Genomic DNA, 14,463 nt, shown 5'->3' on the forward strand with positions numbered 1-14,463 from the left:
GGCTGTGATTTACGAATTGGACAAATACGCTGCTATAAAACACTGTCCCTTTCCTTGCTATCCAACCTCAAATGTACAGACTGCTCTGCAGAAATCATTACTCCTTCATGGTAAAAAGATAAATGAAGAGGACCTGAGGACATTAATATGATCATTCTACAATCAAATTAAATGGTTAAATAATCCACTTCATTCATCAAAGCAAGAAGAATATTCAAACATTTTAAGCACCATAGCCAACTATATTTTCTTTTAATTGCATTTTTGCATAAAATAAAATCTCTATACAGAAGACAATTTCACACACATATTTATTACACAGGAACTTTGTTTTATTTTTCTCGACAGTAGTTGTTTGGGTAGAATCAAATAGTTCTTGGTGGAATGTTTTCTGATATTTTTCTCCTTCTTGATGTAGTATCACCTAGAGTGGCTTTTCAATACTCCTCTCCCTCCTCCTCTCCCTCACCCTCAATGGAGTCAACCCCCACCTCCTCATAATCCTTCTCCAGAGCTGCCATGTCCTCTCTGGCCTCAGAGAACTCTCCCTCCTCCATGCCCTCACCCACATACCAGTGCACAAAGGCACGTTTAGCATACATCAGGTCAAACTTGTGGTCAAGCCGAGCCCAGGCCTCAGCAATAGCCGTGGTGTTGCTCAGCATGCACACAGCCCTCTGGACCTTGGCCAGGTCTCCACCAGGGACCACAGTGGGGGGCTGGTAGTTGATTCCAACCTTGAAACCAGTTGGGCACCAGTCAACAAACTGGATAGACCTTTTGGTCTTGATGGTGGCAATGGCAGCATTTACATCTTTGGGCACCACATCACCACGGTACAGAAGGCAGCAGGCCATGTACTTTCCATGGCGAGGGTCACATTTAACCATCTGATTGGCAGGCTCAAAGCAGGCGTTGGTGATTTCAGATACAGAGAGCTGCTCATGGTAAGCTTTCTCAGCTGAGATGACTGGAGCATAGGTGGCCAGAGGGAAATGGATACGGGGATAGGGCACCAAGTTGGTCTGGAACTCTGTCAGATCAACATTGAGGGCACCATCAAAACGAAGGGAAGCGGTGATAGATGAAACTATTTGGCCAATTAGCCTGTTGAGGTTGGTGTAGGTAGGACGCTCAATGTCGAGGTTTCTACGGCAGATATCATAGATGGCCTCATTGTCCACCATGAAGGCACAGTCAGAGTGCTCCAGGGTGGTGTGGGTGGTCAGGATGGAGTTGTAGGGCTCCACCACAGCTGTGGACACCTGGGGAGCTGGGTAGATGGAGAACTCCAGCTTGGACTTCTTGCCGTAGTCAACAGACAGGCGCTCCATCAGCAGGGACGTGAAACCAGAGCCAGTTCCACCTCCAAAGCTGTGGAAGACCAGGAAGCCCTGAAGGCCTGTGCACTGGTCAGCCTGAGGCGTGGGAATAACAGAAATCAAGACACAGTTCATTCAGAAGATGATGAGTGATAGATTACTATTGATTTTAATCATTCAAAAGAACCCACCAGTTTGCGGATCCTGTCCAGCACCAGGTCAATAATCTCCTTGCCAATGGTGTAGTGTCCACGGGCGTAGTTGTTGGCCGCATCCTCCTTGCCAGTGATGAGCTGCTCAGGGTGGAACAGCTGGCGGTAGGTTCCAGAGCGCACCTCATCTGAAGAGAGAGAATGACAACTTCATGTAGGGCAGTTAACACAAACCAAAAAAAATTGTTAATTCATACTTTTACTGTATGTATTTTGAAGCAGGGACAAAACCTACCAATGACTGTGGGCTCTAGGTCCACAAACACAGCTCTGGGGACATGTTTCCCAGCTCCAGTCTCACTGAAGAAGGTGTTGAAGGAATCATCTCCTCCTCCAATGGTCTTATCACTGGGCATCTGTCCGTCCGGCTGAATCCCATGCTCCAGACAGTAGAGCTCCCAGCAAGCATTGCCAATCTGGACTCCAGCCTGGCCCACGTGGATGGAGATACACTCACGCTGAAGAAGAAGCATGTATGAGATTAGAATCAGAAGCCTCAATAAATTATATGTCATCTGCAGTTCAATATAAAACTCCTTCATAAAAGTGTGGAATAAAGGCCTATGCTTTTTTTGCAAGAGTTTGACTCACGTTTCTTGCTTTACAAACAAAATAGTTATTTGAGAGAGAGTTATTCTAATAACAAAGTATCCATTACTCATATACATTTTTAATGGCCCAAAATCATACTGGCATTGTCCTTAATGCTAACGGCCTAGATAGAGTTACTTAGGGCGTTGTCGCACTATTGGATGAAGTGAACGCACTGACAGAGCATCCAAATCCATTCAATTATCCTTGTAATGTAGTGGAACGACAAGATGGAAGTTATCCTGAACTTTCATAGGTTTTACAGGCGTAAACTGATTTAGCTAGTACGATGTCCAGAACCGGCATTATCATCCCAAGCGCATGGTAATCTGCACAAAACGTCCTTTGTCAGTAAACCTACTGTCTCCAGGCGCGCCACATAGCCCACTGTATCCATCACAGGCGCACTACAGTGTTCTCTGGTGACAAGCAGGTTTTTGAGGCACCGATGCAGACCATTCCAATTCCAAATAATTATTAAACGTTTTCCCATACATATGTTTTCTCGTGTTGTTAAGTTTAGAAAATGTGTTGCATTGTTTAGCGACCATATTTAGAAAAAGTTTTAAAAGTAGAATTTTTACATGGAAAGATTCTCTTACCATTTTCAATGAGTTAACTGCACTCGACCTTTGTAGATGCTCCTGGAAAGAGCGTCTTACAATTCGACTGCAATGAGGTCGATGTAAGAGGAAATACTCCTCATGGGTTAGTATCGCTCTATATATACTAGAGGTGCCCTGGCGCCCTCTCCTTCGCTTTCATTGGTCAAGTCTGCGTCAATCTGGTGCTTCAGAGCTCGCTACGATTTCTAATGGACACTGACCAGTAAGTGTATTGCATAAACCCCTCCTCTCTACGGACCCCACCCGGCTTTCCAGTAATGTTTTATCATTCTAGAAGCATTAATTGTGGGCACGGTTCGTTGTAGGTTGTGGATATCGGGCAAACACTCACAATATCGAGTGACACATTTTTGCAATGCATTAACATCCTCAAAGAATGTTCTGCATTAGAGCACTCCTAGAATGGAACAATATACACACCCAATGGAAGCAACGATTCAGTGCATTGGACAAATGGATGTAACAGAAAGCCTTATCTGCATAACAAATCTATTCATCCACCAATGAATATACCTGGATGTGTCTTACCTGATATAGCTGTCATATGTAACAGACACCCGTACACAGAGACCACACAATGGGGTTAGAATTGTAACAGTTGTGGAATGCTACTCTGAACCTCGTTAATGTTTCCTGCTGCAGGAGGAGACAGAATGCAAAATTGAGTTGTTGTGATGTCCTTGCTATTATTTGCTAATTGTGTTTATTTGTTTTAGGAAGACCAGGGGGTTGGGGGCCACACAGCTTCATCTAAAAGAGACTGCAATTGATTTTACATTTCACCACAAAATAAAAACATTAAAATGTTGAACTTGAACGTGTGATTTCTGTATAACCACAGTATTCCTCTATATATGATAATGGAGGTCAAACAGTTCAGTCCTAGATGGGGGGGATATGTAGGACAGGGATCAACAGACACCCAGCCCCCCTTGCCCTCCTCCCAGAATCCAACCGTTGCTAGGAGATGAATAACGGAGTTGCCGGGCTACTGGATAGTACCCACATAAACCGCCTTTATCTGTTAGTCACATGACCAAGCTTGAATAGCAGTTCTAACGGGTAGGGTACAGCTGCTCCAGTAGAGGAGGGGGGGGGGGGGGAGCAGTAGGAGGTGTGGGGGCACCCCTGACCCATTCATTGATGATAAGTCCATTATCTTAAATACAAGTGCAGGATCATTATTTGTCTATATGATGAAGTGACCAAGTGATGAGTTCTAATGGTTAAAATGTGATAAGAAAAAATGACCTGGCAATTCCTGTGGTCTTAACTCATATCACAGATGATAAATCGAAGTCAAATAGACTCTACGACTATTACATCCAACTCTTCATTGTATTCCCAGCATTATCGGACACATTATCATCTTGTATGGACAAAAGGAATTTATTGAATAGGATGCTTACACACACTCACTGTCAAGCCCACATCAAAAAGACAGCTTATGTATGTAGTGCAGTAAATATACTTTTATTGGCCTATAAATAGTAAAGTGTAGTACTAGGCCTATAGTGACATGATCATGTTTAGTTGCTAACAATGTATTTTACTCTTTAGCAGCCCCCCAACTGTCTTTCTATTGTAGCTATGTTAGATAGTAGTCACTTTATTTATACAGAAACCTGTCTCTGAGGCATAAACAAAAATCGCTATCTCTAAAAAAAGAAAATCTAAAAAAATCTCTAAGTAGCCTATAAATGTGCACTGACATACACCAGACACTTGGTATTCAACTTCATAGAGAGTCATACAGGAAGTCACGCAGCATGGCGGAGGGTTGAGGACCTCTCCCATCCCAGAACATTCTTCCACATAACTGTGTGTCTCTCTCTCCCTCTCTCTCATTATTTCTCCCTCCCTCCCTCCCTCCCTCCCCCCTTCCTTCCTTCCTTCCTTCCTTCTCTCCCTCCCTCCCTCCCTCCATCCCTCCCTCCCTCCCTCCCCCTCCCTCCCTCCCTCCCTCCCTCCCTCCCTCCCTCCCTCCCTCCCTCCCTCCCTCCCTCCCTCCCTCCCTCCTTCCCTTCTTCCCTCCTTCCCTCCCTCACTCCCTCCTCCCTCCCTTCCTCTCTCTCTCTCTCTCTCTCTCTCTCTGTCTCTCTGTCTCTCTCTCTGGTGCTGCAGCTGTTAGAAGCTCCTCCTTGCCTCACAGCTGCTCTGAACCTCCCTGTGGAAAGCCTGGCATGGAGCCCTGACTGCGTGGCTTCCTCTTCTACCCACATCACAAGCCCTCAGGAGAAGGGAACAGTGCTGGTGGGTATATTTGTAATACTTATAGCAAAAGATGGAAAGCTGGGCTTCCACTTGTACAACAGCACAACTAGTGTACCAGTACAGTGTACTACTTGATACAGCACATGTTTTCAATGAGGATTCTACAGAGTCTTTATCTGGGCAGAGGATCCGTTTGGCTTAACTGAATAAACCCTTGTAAACCTCTATTCAAATTGTAAATGGTCAGATCCCTGTATACAGGATAGCTGCACAAGGCTGTAACCCTAGAGACCGGGAACAAGAATGTGGGCAGCAGCTTACAGGCTCAGGCTCTGTTACAAAGCTTTTGTTCAGCATTGAAACATACTGTACCACTCTTATCAAAGCCTTAAAGGGCAATGGCATTGACGGATACCAGGCTTTTTCAGTTCAGAGTGGTGTTGGCTTCTTGAAAAATGCTAAGCTAACACACACAAACACAGAGGCAAGCCCCTCCAGCAACAGTAAGACACATAAACCACGTGATGTGTCCAGAAGGATTACATCACTGCAGAGAATCTAGGACAAAGAGGGTGGAGCGCTGGGCAGATGGATGGCAGGCAGGCATCAGCAACATGGAGGGCTGGGCATACACTAGTCATGGTGGGATTGCATTTTATGCACTGCAAGCAAAATTGGTGAAGTTTCACAGTTATTTTGAGTGATTGTGCGAACAAATGAGGGGGGGGGGGGGGGGGGGGTACAGTTTTGGTTATAGCTCTGTCAATTGACAATGCAGTTCAGGCCTGGAATTTGGAGCATATTGACCTTGATTATTGAGTGGACATTGAGCTTTAGCGTTAGGTCCTATGCTATGCTAAACCTGTCACTGCTTTTTTTAAGGGAACAAAGTCATGGGTGTTGTCTGAGACAAACATACTCAAGCCTTTCCAGTGTAAAAAAAATGGAAATTAAAATGGAGTAAGCATAAAAAACAATGCATCAAAGACCACGTGATGTGTTATGATGTCATCAATTTTCAAATCATACGATTAATACTAAATTAAACTACAAACAAAGAATGTATGGTATGAGGGTGTATGTTAACAATTACAATGATGAACAATGCATGTTTTAAGTCTATTTACAGCCCATTTCCAATACTCGAAACGTTTGCCTACATTAATTACGGAGCTCCGCCTCCTCCGTACAGCAGTCGTTGCAGCGACCCTCTGACAGGCAGTACACCTATTCAAACAGACACAAATAAAAGGATTTCTCTGCGTATTTCCTTGTTTTCTCTTATTGTTCGAACCTCTTCAGAAAACATGGTAAGTCATGTAGTATTTTCAGCAATGTAAGTCTGAAATAATTACGGTTGTTTTCTGTTGAGATGGGATTTTTCCCGACACTATCCATTTTAGTGGGTAGAAAATAGACAATTGGCACCATTGGCTGACATTTCGATGACACCGTAATTTTATAGCAATATTTGATCCTAAAACTATTTCCGCTTCTGAAAATATGTAATCACTGTATTCAGTGGAATTCGCTCCATTGTTCGAGATTAGACAATGAACTGATTGATATTTGATGTCTAACTAATGACACTGCAGAAAGGGCAATTTATCCTTTTTTATAAGGAAAATCAGCATATATATTAATTTAACCAAATATTTTTCAAACCGTTGATCTATAATCCTATTTCGGATGCGATCGACATCCATCCCTATGTCTTGTGGTCAGCAGGTGGGGAGGGGCAGACTGGGTGCGGACTCAGGCAGACAACAACTCCTGACCATTATGTTTTATTTACTCCAGTACACAGATTCCCTTTTCCACATGACAGCTGGCCCGAATTTCTATGGATGTTGATTTTTGGGTGTCATAAATGTAGCTTGTTAACGTAAAAATGTAAAGCAGGTTATGATCTTATTGATACTTATTTTCATTGTCAGGCCATTTGTGTCGTGGTATGTTTGTCACAATCATTTTTTCACATATTCCTTATTTGTCAATATCCATGAGCACTCACATGAACATGTGGAAGCAGATGAATGTTCTAGAAAGGAGTGTGGTGAGTAAGTGAGAGAGAGAGAGAGAGAGAGAGAGAGAGAGAGAGAGAGAGAGAGAGAGAGAGCGTGGAAAAGATAGAGATGAGACACATTGCTGGGATCCATTAATGTAGACTGAGGTCTTGCATTGCACTGTCTCAGCAGACTGCAGCAGAGGGTGGTGCCTCCTGTGCAGTTCCTCCCATCTCAGATAGAGGGAGCTGATCCAATGTCTCAGAGTCTGGAGACTGGAAATGGTTTCACTGGCTATTGACTTAGCACTTCACATACTCACATCCTATACACTGGCCATACCAGACAACTTTCTATCCACCGTGATACCAAGCACCTATTCAAGCCTAAGTAATGACATCTATTGTTTGTCCTTCAGCGTGAGTGTATCTCAGTCCACGTGGGCCAGGCTGGAGTCCAGATTGGCAATGCCTGCTGGGAGCTCTACTGTCTGGAGCATGGGATTCAGCCGGACGGACAGATGCCCAGTGACAAAGCCATTGGAGGAGGAGATGATTCCTTCAACACCTTCTTCAGTGAGACTGGAGCTGGGAAACATGTCCCCAGAGCTGTGTTTGTGGACCTAGAGCCCACAGTCATTGGTAGGTTTTGTCTCTGCTTCAAAGTACATAGAGTAGAAGTGTAATGAAATAACAACTATTTGGGGTTTGTGTTAACTACCCTACATGAAGTTTTCATTCTCTCTCCACAGATGAGGTGCGCTCTGGAACCTACCGCCAGCTGTTCCACCCTGAGCAGCTCATCACTGGCAAGGAGGATGCGGCCAACAACTACGCCCGTGGACACTACACCATTGGCAAGGAGATTATTGACCTGGTGCTGGACAGGATCCGCAAACTGGTGGGTTCTTTTGAATGATTAAAATCAATAGTAATCTATCACTCATCATCTTCTGAATGAACTGTGTCTTGATTTCTGTTATTCCCACGCCTCAGGCTGACCAGTGCACAGGCCTTCAGGGCTTCCTGGTCTTCCACAGCTTTGGAGGTGGAACTGGCTCTGGTTTCACGTCCCTGCTGATGGAGCGCCTGTCTGTTGACTACGGCAAGAAGTCCAAGCTGGAGTTCTCCATCTACCCAGCTCCCCAGGTGTCCACAGCTGTGGTGGAGCCCTACAACTCCATCCTGACCACCCACACCACCCTGGAGCACTCTGACTGTGCCTTCATGGTGGACAATGAGGCCATCTATGATATCTGCCGTAGGAACCTCGACATTGAGCGTCCTACCTACACCAACCTCAACAGGCTCATCAGTCAAATAGTTTCCTCCATCACCGCTTCCCTTCGTTTTGATGGTGCCCTCAATGTTGATCTGACAGAGTTCCAGACCAACTTGGTGCCCTATCCCCGTATCCATTTTCCTCTGGCCACCTATGCTCCAGTTATCTCAGCTGAGAAAGCCTACCACGAGCAGCTCTCTGTATCTGAAATCACCAACGCCTGCTTTGAGCCTGCCAATCAGATGGTTAAATGTGACCCTCGCCATGGAAAGTACATGGCCTGCTGCCTTCTGTACCGTGGTGATGTGGTGCCCAAAGATGTAAATGCTGCCATTGCCACCATCAAGACCAAAAGGTCTATCCAGTTTGTTGACTGGTGCCCAACTGGTTTCAAGGTTGGAATCAACTACCAGCCCCCCACTGTGGTCCCTGGTGGAGACCTGGCCAAGGTCCAGAGGGCTGTGTGCATGCTCAGCAACACCACGGCTATTGCTGAGGCCTGGGCTCGGCTTGACCACAAGTTTGACCTGATGTATGCTAAACGTGCCTTTGTGCACTGGTATGTGGGTGAGGGCATGGAGGAGGGAGAGTTCTCTGAGGCCAGAGAGGACATGGCAGCTCTGGAGAAGGATTATGAGGAGGTGGGGGTTGACTCCATTGAGGGTGAGGGAGAGGAGGAGGGAGAGGAGTATTGAAATGGGATAGGAGATAAGCCTTTGTCAGACTGCATGATTTGATTTAGATTGATACCTCATAAAAATGAATAGATATTGGCATTTTGTCTATTTGATGTTCATCATTTGCTATGCTATAAGTTTAGCCTCACCATAAATTGTCTGGATTATCAGTTCCTCCATTAGAAAACAAGACCATTCAATTCATAAAGTCATTAAATATGTTACTGATTAAAGAGGAGGATTTTGTCTTCCGTTTAAACCCTTAAGTAGCTCTTGTTTACAAGTTTGAACACACTCATTTTCATAAACAGAAAATACACCAGTTTGGTAAGTAAAATTTAAGGGGAAAAGCACGCAAAAAAATATTACACCAAAGGGGTTTCCCACAGTTTCAGAATGCACCATAATCATACTAGTCATGCAAAAACGAATAGATGAAGTTGGGTAGGTGTAATCATAATCATAAAATAAGCTATACGAACAGATCACTTAAGTGTATATTGAAATTTGAAATAAAATTGGTCACACACGAATGAACTTTGATACAGAAAAATAAACATGTATAAAAATGTATAAAAAACATGTCACATGTTCAACTGTGCAAATGAGATGTTTCTTGGTTGTTGTGGGAGGATGATTCACACTAGCCTCTCTTGGAGGAGAGGGCAGTTGTCTACAGCTGACCGTCGACCCAGACAATTCCAGAACATCCCGGGAACACAGGTCCGTCCCTGACTAACCTGAGACTTCTCAGACTCACTATTGAAATGTCTGTGCCTAAAAATATGATATACAGTTAGACATTTGCTATATGTTACATTGGCTTTAAATTTGTTTTAGTCTAGAAATACATTGCAATTGTAGTGAAGTTATCTTGAAGGGCGACCTTACTTGTAAGTGTGGGCTACTGTCCCTACAGTGAGAGCCACAATCAGGACCCCCAGCATGCCCATCATGGCTACAGTAGCAGATGAAGAGAGAGCAGGACCTGCAACCCAGGAAACAATGAATCAGAAATCTTAAACTCCCAAACAGGGCAGAAAAGCACAACTGTTTTGGTCAAGAGAGCTCTATCTCGGTGCAATCTGGAAAATGATTGATTTACTATGGCAAACACAAAAGATGGACAACATACCCATGTTGACATTCACCCTAGCACTAGTGACGGCCAGACTGAAGTCGTTGGTCATTGACACGTTGATGCAGTAGACACCTGAGTTGTTGAAGAAGTGGCGCAGAACCAACTGGCACTCTGGAGAGGGAGCCACTGCATTGCACTCTGTGTGGACTGGCCTCATGCAATCAGCATCCAGCACCACACTGCACACCTCTTTTGGGTGGCTAGGGAACAGACCAGAGTGAACACCAAGGTATACAGAACACCAGAAAACTACATTTTTCATGACCATGTGTGTGCTTGGTGAAATGATTAGTGCTGTAACTGTTGCTCACCTTCCTGCACAGGTAATGGTAAGATCAACCATATTCTTCTCAGCCTCGGGGGTCTTTAACACAGTGTTGCTCACTTGGACGATCTCCACACTCTCAATGCCCTCTTAGCACAGAAAAAAACATGCTTTGTCAGTGCAATAATTAACAAAGAGGTTTTGAGTGCAAGTCTATGACAGAACATAACAATTGTACTGACACAAGGCTTTTCTACAGCCAGGGAGAATTGTTCTTGATGTTATCCAGGACTAGTCTGAGTCTGGAAACTCTCTCTGATAGCACTGACTGAGAACTCACCAACCACATCAATCCCAGTACAGAAGGACCCATAGCGATAGATCACACAGTCATCATCAGATGGTGGGTCATTTGCATTACGCTTCGCAACCACCACCGAAGGACCTGGGTCTGTCTTCGTCGCTGCCCGATCTTTAATGAGAAAGCAACAAGGCATTGGATACCCTACCGTTCAACGCAATTCAACTCGAATCATTCCAACCATCAGCCAGACATACCAGCGGTCACAGCCTCTCCGCCTGCTCTCTCCAGAGCCTTGGAGGCTGCTGGGGCCAAGGCAGGGCCGGTGGGGATGCCAGGGTTGACTGGAGAGGGTGTCTGGACCAGCTGGACTGCATCCTGAGCAGCAGGAGCAGCAGATGTGCTGGAAGCCTCGTCCTCGGTCACGTCCTCCTCAGAGTCCATCTCTGCTGGCGCTGTCGGGCCCACGTCCAGGCTGAACACAGTCCTCTGGGAGGACAGCACTGGAGCAGTTGAGGCATCGGCTGGAACGCTCACTGGAGGAGGGAATCCACATGACATGTTTCTTTTTTCCTTACATATATACACAGTGCATGTTGTATACATAACTTTATGCTAGGAATCAATGAATGAGTTGCAAATACATCTTTCAGATAATAAAAAAAAGAACCATTTTCAAATGATTGCCAACCTGTGGAGTCCATATCTGCATGTGGCCCAGGGGGCAGTAAGGTGACAGAGTTGACGGTGGGGGTGTTGGCCGGGGTGACACATCTAATGTCAGGGATGACAGCCTGCACCACCACCTTGGGCCTGAAGGAGCCAGACGACACATAGGTGTGTGTGACTGTCAGCTCCCGGGAGATGAGGGCCCCACTGTTGTCTCCAAAATCCCAGTTGTAGGTGATGTCAGCATTGCTCAGGTACTGGCTGGGGTCATGTAGGGAGACACTGAAGGCGATAGCCCTGTTTTGGACAAATTTCAAGTCGGCCTCGTCGATGTCATTCACTTGCGTCAAAGAGACAGCAAAGGGGATTTGATCTGATGGAAGACAACAACAACAAAAAACAGTCAAATGCATAATCCCGTTGTTCTCATCTGGACAAATCAGAGATTGATCAAGTTTGGATGACTTGTCTGGAGGCCTGACTCTGACCAGTGATGGAGAACTCAGTGGAGGCGTAGCCCAGAGGGATGAACTTCTCCTTGCTGCGGTAGTGGTAGATGACAATGTCCACAGTGTAGGAGCCCAGAGGGACGTTGTCTGTGCTGATGGTCAAGGAGGAGGAGGGGCCGTCAGACACTTGCCAGTATTGATCTGGGAGACAAAAGGAAAGCACACTGTTTCACCAACTAAAATAGAGCATATTGATTATTTCTGCAATGATTAATTAACTTATAATAATTCTAAATTTCTAAATTGTATGTAAATTATTATTTTAGCTTTTGCTATTCTTACCCCAGGCCTTCCAGACAAACACATAGCTTGGCTGCTTGTCTTTTTTAAACAGAGTACCATCAGGAAAGATTCCATTCCACTCTGTGTTCTGTGTTGGGTACACGGGCTCCGACTCACGGTAGTTAGTCCCTTTAACAAACATGGGTCAAGGCAACAATATTAGTGAAACATTGTGGTGAAAGAGAAAGGCTAAAACAATGAGGGCGGAGCTCACCATTGACTGTGCAGTCCTGGGCCCACACCACCTCTCCACTGGGCATTATCTTCTGGTTGTGGGGGAATTCCAGGTCAATGGTGAAGGTAACCTTGGCGCCAGTCAGGGTTGGTGCATCGTTTCCCACAATGAATTTAACATGCCCACCTGATGGAGGATAGACATTTAAATCATAGGAAAAACAGGGTGTGGGGGCGTGATTAGCCTAATAAGGCGACCAAACTAGCCCTGCAACCTTTGCATACCTTTCCAAGAGTCAGCGTAGCGAGGGTCCCCGTCTTTCCAGATTGGATACATTCTGGTGTTCCATGATGGATACCGGCTGAAACGGTTTTTAGGCTCTAAAATATCAGCACAGAGGACATGAAAATGGGAACAGAATACCTGTCCTATCTCTTAAGTTCTTGCTGAATATCACAAATAATTGGCCAATTGAGTAGCAGGGAAATGTGTTACCACTCGCAAAGACCATAGGAGGGTGCTCTTGTCTATATGACCCAGATTTGTCTGCAAATTAATACTTTGTTTTGTGATATATTAGGGCATTTGATCCTTTTTGTGGACAGACAGTGAAAAGTAACAAAAAACATAGAGAGAGGGGAGTAGGACATGTAGGAAATTGTATGGACGGGATTTAAAACCGACCCCTGCAGAAAGGCATCATCCTTCATGGTGTCCACATTTGAGAGGAAAACCACTGGTCACCCCAACAAAAGACTCTACAATCTTTTTCAATCCTGCTCCTATGTCTGTCTTCTGAGTGGTACAGTGAACCCTAGATTAAGGGTTCACTTGCTTGCCTTTGGATTAAGCACAAAGGGGATTATTGTTTGTTTTTTCCTTTTTCAAAACTGTGTCACATCACAGGCAATAATCCCCATGATTAGTTTACAATGAAGAGTGGCCAGAGGCTATATGGTAAGAATAACTGACAGATATTTTTACCACAACAGATGGATTTAAAACTCTCTAATAACCAAATTTATCCTTGCAGACTTTTGCATATTAGTGCATATTAAGCACATTAACATGTGTACTGTCCATATGTTCACATTTGTAAAATACTCTAGGACATATAAATTCATTTATAACAGTTTTACAAGGTATTTAATATCATGATAGCTAAGTCTCTCATATTGTATCAACATGGGCCTTTCTTACCCATAAGTGCATATCAACATTGTGCACATAAAGTGATGCACGCGGTCATCCTGTGATCTGCATGCCTTTTAGTTAATCCCCATGCTTGATGGAGTAACAGGAATGAATGAGACACTAAAACCACCTGATGATCACGATAATCCTTGTTCATACAACTAGCCCAGGAAAACTGTGCCACAATAATAATATCACCTACAAAGAAGGAATATGATATATTTGCGAAGAGATTGCACACATTTATATGGACAAGATTTTCACTCGCAGAATGGTTGTATCTGTCCCTATAAGTTTGAGTGTTTCCATGAAGCATAACTGAATGTTGTTTGGAAGGCTTCAGCTTCTTGTACTCACTTGCCACAGCCGATGAAGCCAAGGCCAGCACCAGCACTGAAAGCGCTGCCCGCATTTTGATTCCGCTGCTTTTGGTGAAATGTTCCTTTTCTCGGTGGTAGGTCAGGCTGGTTTCCCAACATCATAGTAGTGACAGACTTTTATAAATTCCCTCCTCTGTTGCCTCACAGCCAATGGAATTAGCTAAACCCTCCCTCTGGCCTGCTGCCCCTCCTAATCACAAAGCTTAGACACACCTTTTGTGAATATCAGTTATGTACTATACAGCATTACTTATGTGGGTCAGCAAATGAAATTAGATTTACATGTTGAACATGCATATTTGTTCAGCAACATGTAAGGAATTATGTCTGCAAAGATTATTGGAAAGTAAATATGTTGCTTGACTCACAACAAAAGGATATGGTTTATTACTGCGTAACTATTCAGTTCAGAATGAAAGGTGCTGGAGATGCTGTGAGTTCATCAGGATAATCTTAATCATGCTCTCCTCCTCCTTATCATCGTCATCTTTTTCTCTTTCTTGTCCACATCAAACATACCCATAACATCCTTATTGTATCCTTTCCATTCTATTCCATTCATTACACGTTAGTGACTTAGATAACTAAAATGAGGCGCATGGATGAAGGTCCCTGTGA

The 14,463-nt window shown here is 44.4% G+C and overlaps 3 protein-coding genes across 3 annotated transcripts; 1 reads left to right on the forward strand and 2 right to left on the reverse strand.

The window, feature by feature from the left end:
* Window positions 1-291: 291 nt before the first annotated feature.
* On the reverse strand, window positions 292-2,815 carry LOC124481006 (tubulin alpha chain-like). Its single transcript, XM_047040741.1, has 4 exons — window positions 2,728-2,815; window positions 1,770-1,992; window positions 1,514-1,662; window positions 292-1,418 (listed from the first exon to the last, which is right to left on the reverse strand). The coding sequence occupies exons 1-4, from the start codon at window positions 2,728-2,730 to the stop codon at window positions 438-440; spliced, it is 1,356 nt and encodes a 451-aa protein (XP_046896697.1). The 5' UTR covers window positions 2,731-2,815; the 3' UTR covers window positions 292-437.
* Window positions 2,816-6,164: 3,349 nt separating this feature from the next.
* On the forward strand, window positions 6,165-9,387 carry LOC124481007 (tubulin alpha chain-like). The gene is made up of 4 exons (XM_047040742.1): window positions 6,165-6,275; window positions 7,390-7,612; window positions 7,723-7,871; window positions 7,967-9,387. The coding sequence occupies exons 1-4, from the start codon at window positions 6,273-6,275 to the stop codon at window positions 8,945-8,947; spliced, it is 1,356 nt and encodes a 451-aa protein (XP_046896698.1). The 5' UTR covers window positions 6,165-6,272; the 3' UTR covers window positions 8,948-9,387.
* On the reverse strand, window positions 9,256-13,921 carry pmelb (premelanosome protein b). The gene is made up of 12 exons (XM_047040701.1): window positions 13,823-13,921; window positions 12,556-12,651; window positions 12,311-12,457; window positions 12,097-12,225; window positions 11,794-11,955; window positions 11,328-11,678; window positions 10,894-11,172; window positions 10,676-10,807; window positions 10,382-10,484; window positions 10,065-10,270; window positions 9,821-9,917; window positions 9,256-9,706 (listed from the first exon to the last, which is right to left on the reverse strand). Exons 1-12 carry the CDS (start codon window positions 13,875-13,877, stop codon window positions 9,568-9,570), a joined length of 1,896 nt encoding a protein of 631 aa, XP_046896657.1. The 5' UTR covers window positions 13,878-13,921; the 3' UTR covers window positions 9,256-9,567.
* Window positions 13,922-14,463: the final 542 nt, after the last annotated feature.

The sequence above is a fragment of the Hypomesus transpacificus genome, chromosome 18, assembly GCF_021917145.1.
Source record: "Hypomesus transpacificus isolate Combined female chromosome 18, fHypTra1, whole genome shotgun sequence".
NCBI lineage: Eukaryota > Metazoa > Chordata > Actinopteri > Osmeriformes > Osmeridae > Hypomesus > Hypomesus transpacificus.

What these genes read in the sequence shown, in the direction of transcription:
- pmelb (XM_047040701.1), bottom strand. Translation starts at nt 13,877, where the DNA reads ATGCGGGCAGCGCTTTCAGTGCTGGTGCTGGCCTTGGCTTCATCGGCT. An exon ending in TAGGGTGAATGTCAACATGG is followed by an intron (nt 9,918 to 10,064) that starts GTATGTTGTCCA and finishes CCTGGGTTGCAG; the next exon opens with GTCCTGCTCTCTCTTCATCT. An exon ending in ACAGTAGCCCACACTTACAA is followed by an intron (nt 9,707 to 9,820) that starts GTAAGGTCGCCC and finishes TCATATTTTTAG; the next exon opens with GCACAGACATTTCAATAGTG.
- LOC124481006 (XM_047040741.1), bottom strand. An exon ending in CCTAGAGCCCACAGTCATTG is followed by an intron (nt 1,663 to 1,769) that starts GTAGGTTTTGTC and finishes CTCTCTCTTCAG; the next exon opens with ATGAGGTGCGCTCTGGAACC. An exon ending in TGGACAGGATCCGCAAACTG is followed by an intron (nt 1,419 to 1,513) that starts GTGGGTTCTTTT and finishes CCCACGCCTCAG; the next exon opens with GCTGACCAGTGCACAGGCCT.
- LOC124481007 (XM_047040742.1), top strand. An exon ending in CCTAGAGCCCACAGTCATTG is followed by an intron (nt 7,613 to 7,722) that starts GTAGGTTTTGTC and finishes CTCTCTCCACAG; the next exon opens with ATGAGGTGCGCTCTGGAACC. An exon ending in TGGACAGGATCCGCAAACTG is followed by an intron (nt 7,872 to 7,966) that starts GTGGGTTCTTTT and finishes CCCACGCCTCAG; the next exon opens with GCTGACCAGTGCACAGGCCT.